Source organism: Protopterus annectens, chromosome 2.part1 (genome assembly GCF_019279795.1).
Source record: "Protopterus annectens isolate FY-2018-M chromosome 2.part1, PAN1.0, whole genome shotgun sequence".
Classification (NCBI taxonomy): domain Eukaryota; kingdom Metazoa; phylum Chordata; order Ceratodontiformes; family Protopteridae; genus Protopterus; species Protopterus annectens.
This window is the reverse complement of record NC_056729.1, coordinates 105200536-105207383: the sequence shown is the minus strand read 5'-3', so window position 1 is coordinate 105207383 and position 6848 is coordinate 105200536. Positions and strand designations below refer to the sequence as shown.

The window sequence follows — 6848 nt, the reverse complement described above, 5'->3', positions numbered from 1 at the left end:
TAGCTTCTTACTGAGGCTGGTAAGGGAGTTTTTTGCATCCTGGGATTTTTGTCTTTTCTGCAACAGCTTCTTCCTTTTGTTGTATAGTTTATGGCAGGGGACTACCAGATTGGCTTCCTTTTTTTGGACGAGAGCATCTTGGTTCTATACATTATTCAGCTAGTGTGCTGAAATATTAGTTTATTTTTCTAAGGTGTTATTTTTATACATATTCCATAATAGTCAAGGTTGGCAAACACCTTTTTGACACATTTCTAATCAAGATTAACAATTCTGCATGACTGGTGAATAAAAAGGTCTAAAGGATTAGCTTCACTATTAAAGTAGCTTGTTCTTCCATACACTGTCACATCAAGTTTTCATTTTTGTCAAATATGACAGGCTGTAAGAAAACCTGACAGACACTACAAAGATAACCAGAAAGTAATGATATGAAACTAACAGGATGGTGCTGGGCTTTGATAGTGCAAAGAAAAAGGTAAGAGATACAGCTGAGTCTGACACCATCTTAATGATCGATGCACAAACACAAGTTATGCTGAACGTCAGCAACAGAGGCCAGCATTACAGGTACTTACTGCATTCTGCTCAAATAGAAAGGAAAGTAGCATGATGGAATTAGTAAATAGGATTACATTTAGAGATGTGTGGGTGTGTGTAATCACTTGGGTGGAAAACCAGAACTGACAACTAGGCCAAGAACATGTGGCATCAATATTCTGACATTTAACATACAGTACACAACACAGGTTTTTGTTATAGTATTTATTGGTTCTCCAGCTTTGTATAAACTGGATGCTGAGGCATAAACATATTACATTTCTACCATTTTCAACAAAAATATAACCAATATGTACAATTATTGTATTAAAAATACAAAAGGGATACAGACTCCACCAATTGTCTTTCTAAAAGACATACAGGTACAAGTAGTATCAAAAGGATGAGGAAATCACCAGTTAATTGTACATTCTGCACTTGACATCACAGAGCGAACTGAGATTAGCAGTTCTATGTACTACAATTAATTAATGCTAATATACCATCTGTGCAACTTTGTAATCAGTACTAGTTCTGTCTGCCTATATGCACACAATGTCCATAGACTATAATCAAAAAACTGGCAAATGATGCATTTTACATGTATCTTACAAATGTATAACTGACCAAGTGATATATTAGCAAAAAATGAAATGAGAAAAAAAAAAAGAAAGCCATGAGATAAGAGAAAAATTAAATAAAGCACTGATGTTGTTCAATACAGTGAAAAAACACTGCAATTTTTCTAAAACTTGTAACTATACTGATCAATATGATCAGCTCCACTCGATGAATAAAATCCAAGACCAGCAGTTCCTCATATTTGAGTACTACTCGGATTGGCAGCCTTCAGTTTGTCGGAGTCTGTGCAAAGACAACACAAAATATCTGTGGGTACTCAATTCAAAGGGTTAATAGCAGCTGTGAGAGGGTGGCTGTTACATCAGCCTTTATTAGACATGCAGTGTTCCACAAAGCTGGCTAAGTGTTTACATCTTGTGAGTGTTCTGCATTACAAAGGCTGGCAATACGTAGTCACATTATTACTAAAATCTTCCTTTTTCTTAGTCTTTTTTTTCTGAAGTACAATGGCCTGCTTGCTCCTAGTGCCAAGACAGCATTGGAAAACAAAACTGGAAAACAACAGTTAGTAAAAACAATGTGAAATCTGGAGCTGCCTTTCACTGCAATGTCATCCAGTTAATGATTGCAAATACTATCATTCTAAATTACAAATACATAAATTAAATGTGTAAAATAATACTGTAATTATAAAGATGTAACTCGTTTTGTTCTGAAAGCATGACAGCATAAAGAAGTGTAACAAAGGTTGTGAGGAGGCAAGAAAGCACTGTGCTATCAAACACATAAAGTGCCTTTATAAAGTGAAAAGGCCAAATACAATTCTCAATATATCCCATTTATAAAAAGGGAGACTGAAAAAAATAAACACCAGTTAGGCATTAGGTATGAAGTGCAGCCAATGCTGAATGCTTGCAATGCCAACGTAAACGGGGGAATGTGGAATGATAATCATGGAAGGCGATGACAGCTGTAGCTTGGGAGATTTCTACACTGTGCATTTCGAGCAACACAGTTTCCAAAGTGCCAGGGTGTTTTCTTCACAGTATTTCACATGCGGGGGATTTAAAAAGCCCCATGCTGCTTTAAGGCAGGGAAGGAGTGAATGGTGCCCACACCATACTCGTTTTAGAGTTCCAAGGCTCCTACATCTGGGATGTTGGATTGTGCTCTCCTTTTAAGGTAACTGGCAGCACTGCAGCCTTAACCCAGATGAATAATTTCTTCTTATACAGCGGACACTTGTTCATCCTCTGAAAGAAAAACAAGACAAAAAAATCAAAATTGTCATGGGACATGTTCTGAGTACAGCTACACAAAACTAGACATAGCTCAGCTGTGAGGAATTTTACACCTTTACAATTTGCTTTTGTGAACACAGCGTGTAAGACTATATAATATTTTGGCATCAGGCTTTCACCATTTTCCAATTTATGAAAGTAGCTGGATGTTTGTCATAAAGTAATATGATTTACTTGGAATGTTGTTGTTTTTAGATAGTAACATCCTCCATCAGAATCTTCTGCAAATCCGTTAATTACAGTAAGTTACTTTGTTAAAGAAAAAAAAAACAGATCCATTTATATATATTCACTTCTTAAAACCTGAAGACGGGATTTTTTTTCTGGACTGAGACTGCCTACACAGGTTTAATCACAGAAAACAGTGCAACACATGTTAGAATCCTGCCATACCATAGTAATGTGGCTGAGTAATACAAAAGTCAGACGTTTCTTACTGAACCTGTAGACATAATATTTATACTAAGGTGTCAGCAGCTAAGACTGAAAGCACTCCGGGGGAAATATTAACAGATTAACTAGCATAAATACTAGATAAATAAAATAAGAAAGAGCAATACGGCTCACAGACAGAAACCTTTATTTAGCGCTTTTGTCAGCTGCCAGCATTGACTTCTTCAGAATACAAAAAAGCACACTGAACCACTTGTTAAATATGCACTTTTGTCACATGACTTACACTAATTAAACAATTAATTTTAAAATGTGTATGTTCATATTATTTAAAAAATTTAAATTAATGACAAATTCCCTATAATACTAGCAGCAGGAAAAACATAATTTTCTATATGTAACACCGAAAGCAGCTTTTGGAACAGACAGAGCTGTGAATGCCATTTCTAGCTATCTCAAGTTAAAAGCTGAATTTCATATGTACACAAAAATGTAATTTTATTAAGGCCATTTTAAGCTAATATATTGTGAAAGAATTAAGAGGTTATTTATTATTTATTTCTGAGAATTTGATTATTACCTTTGTACAGTTTATATATGTTTTATCATCCCAGTTTGCACAACACAACTTTGTCCGTTCCAAAAGCTGCTTTCAATGTTACGTATTAAAAATGTTTTTCCTGCTGCTAGTATTATAGGGACGTTATCATTAATTTTAATTAATTATCATTAATTTCAGTTTTTTAAGTAATATGAACATACACCTTTTAAAATTAATTAATTGTTTAATTAGTGTAAGTCATGTGACAAAAGTGCATATTTAACAAGCGGTTCAGTGTGCTTTTCTGTATTCTGAAGAAGTCAATGCTGACAGCTGACGAAAGAGCTAAATAAAGGTTTCTGGTTTCTGTCTGTGAGTCGTATTGCTCCTTATTTTATTTATTCAGTTTATTGTTTTGTTCGTGTTCTTAGCATAAATACTAGCATAAATACTCCCATTTACTATGGGCCTGATTCCTAAAGATAAAGATTTGCTCTTGGTTTAAGTGACTTACTCTAGTGTTAACCTGCTTTATAGACAGACCTTATAGTGACCTTATACTGGGGTAAGTCACTTACAGAAGACAGCAAGTCATTTGGAATCTGGTCAAATGTTTCTACTAAAGTCTCTTCAAAAGTTAGTGATTTCTCTTAAGCTAACAAAATAACTGCATCTATACAGATGGCAATAAAGAATCTCGAGTGAAGCATGCTAGCATTGAGCTGTGCAGTAAAGTTAATTTACACTAGTCTATATCCCTTTTTCAGTAACCACCACATTCATTTTTGACCTACAATTGCCATTTCGCTCTGTAGTAGTATTAATTAAGACTCAAGACTACATTTAGGCTACTGATTCCTAAAGGAAATTCAACTCAAATATGTATCATTCAGGTGACAAAAGTATTGTCTCCTTCAAATCCAGCTCTCTACAATATCTCATCCAGGAAGAGACTACTACCTGCTTGTTTTTCGTCAAAGGTCATACTGCTCCTCATACAGTCCCCTGCTCTTGCTGCTTAACACAGGAAGTACACCAATGCATGTTGTTACCATGGCATCAAACCATGGAGCATTCCTTCAGAAGATACCATGGACATCATGTACATGGTAATATTTTCATTCAGCAGGACCCTGCCACCTCTCAAATACGCATAGCTGTGGATGAATACAAGGGACAACAACAGGAGCAATTCTTAAAATGTTCTACATCAAAGAAAAGCTAAAAAATGTACTGGGGCAAGAAGTCAAGGAATCTGCTGCAGCAAAATAATTTTTTTGCTGCATAAATGTACTGCATTACTTTGAGGAGGTCCTGCAGATTGCACTATTTACAGGATAACACACACAGTAAGAAGAAGAAAAGAAAGGCTGTTACAAGGTACCTACTACAGCTTCAGATATGCAAAGCATTTCAGCCAGCAGATTTTCTTCTAAATATCCAAAGAGTAGACTGTACTCTCTACAGTTCTCACTAAGACCATCCCTCTATAAAAGTTCATTCTGCTGTTACTGAAACAGGAATTGTCACTAGGGAGGGACATTAGCATTTTTCCTTGGTTTGTTCTTGACAAATTGAATCAGAACTGTAGCAAGAGAGTTTAGTACCCCCGACAACATATCCATCCTACACTTAACAGTTTTTAATCTGTCAGATGTTTTTAAAGTTAGAAAAACCTTATTGTGTAACAACCTAATAACTTGTAGCCAACTTTGGAAAATAAAGAGGAGTGTGATAGCTTGTACCCTGTCAAAACTGTTCGGCACCCCCTACAAGTTTGCACCTAGGTCAGCCACTCTCTGAACTCTGCCCTTCCTACACCTCTGCTATGAAAACAGAATAACAAAAAACAACAAAGGGGCAAACTCCATAAAAGACAGCATTTCTCCTCTTAATCCTTATGTCTGGACTTGGGTAGAAATATGGATGTGATGGCTTTGATAATCTTTTCCTACCATATACCAACTGCTGCAAAATAAGCTTTCTCCTTTAAGATTATCTTAGCATGTCCTTTTTCTTTTGAAAGGCATCCAAACAGATAAGCAATGGGGGACTGAGTCAGGATGTTCTACAGGACAGGCCTGTCTAAGTCAGCTACAGCTCTGGAGTGTATATCCAAGCTGCAAAAAAATCCCTGGAGAAGGCAAATGCAATACAGACAACCTGAAGCACGACACCCATTAAAACAAAGCTAGTACAGTGAGGTCTGCCAGGATCAGCAAAGGATATAACTCTCTGCTGTTGGGCTGAGGGGAGGGGTAACAACAGGAGAGCATTTTTGACATTGTATGCATGGTAATGGGCTTGCCAGGCCTATTCAGATCCAAAATATTTTGGCTGGCAGACCAAATCACCATGACCCTTTTTTGAAGATATTTTTTGCAACCAATGTGTTGGTTTCAGGAATTAGACTGACAAATTAATATTGCGATTCAAAATAAATTCTGAACAACTTTTAAAACAAACTGCAGGATATGCTTGAAGTTCAGCACGGTCTTCCTGAAAAACAAAGGCTAGTCATACCAGAAACATGCAAAACCCAAACCTTGTGAACAAAAGTGAGATTTAATACAGTTTTCTGACAAGAATCTAATGCTAAAAAACTCAACTGCTGAAAGAAAGACCCAACTAAAGGCTTCCTCAGGAAGACAAGAAAATTATCCCTTTGGCAGTCTTAGGTGGACCCCTCTTAAGAAAATGCATTTGTTAGCAAGCTGCAGTGGAAGGAGTTGGTCAGGAGGCAAGTTAAACCTTAATTCACCAGAGCAGCACACTACTTTTCAAAAATTTTCAATTGCTCTGCATCAATTTACTCAAGCAGCACCCAATCCACTCCTGTTAAGAAAAAAGTGTCACTTTCCTCGAAAAGAATCATCAGTAAAATATACCAGTAGCTTGTCACAAAGTACACATAAGCCTTACATAAAAACACACAGTTTCTGCCCTAAAAGTACACTCTTTCAGATAACTATACAATTCTAGTTCCAAAACTGGTGAAAATAACCCTTACAGCTTAGACACCTAGGAATTAGAAAACAATTCCAAGACTGCAAATGTGGTATTTGAGGAACGTCTGACCTACTTTGCTGAAAAGCCAGTATTCGTAAAGACATATATCACAATTTTGATAGAAAACAGTTAAAAAATATAAAATATCTTTCTAACGAAAAAAAAGTGTGGAATGATTCATCAAAGGGGTGTTATCTGTCTGACAGGAAGTTTTAGGCCAACTGCTGATCCAGAAGAGCCTCAGGGATGCATTTGCACAATGCCGGCAAGAAAGTACTAAAGATTTTTAGTCATTCTGGCTGTTTATATAGCACCCTCCAAAACTGGCTCAGCCTGTAAGCAGCTACAGTGATAGTGGGAGAGGGGATGAAAGCTGTTGGAAACTGGCTAGTTGCTGTATCCTTGGTAGGACACAACCCATAGACTACTGCAGCAGTGAGAATGATAAAAATCTGTGAGTGAAGGTGGACATACAGGGATTC

The 6848-nt window shown here is 36.6% G+C and overlaps 1 protein-coding gene across 12 annotated transcripts in view; it reads right to left on the bottom strand.

The window, feature by feature from the left end:
- Positions 1 to 870: 870 nt before the first annotated feature.
- RAPGEF2 (Rap guanine nucleotide exchange factor 2) overlaps positions 871 to 6848 on the bottom strand; it is a 2418607-nt gene continuing 2412629 nt past the window's right edge. For all 12 annotated transcript variants that reach the window (XM_044062055.1, XM_044062064.1, XM_044062056.1 and 9 more), the window contains one exon: positions 871 to 2375. In XM_044062055.1, the coding sequence (XP_043917990.1) occupies positions 2350 to 2375 (26 nt within the window). In that variant the 3' untranslated portion in view covers positions 871 to 2349. The remainder of the gene's footprint in view (positions 2376 to 6848) is intronic.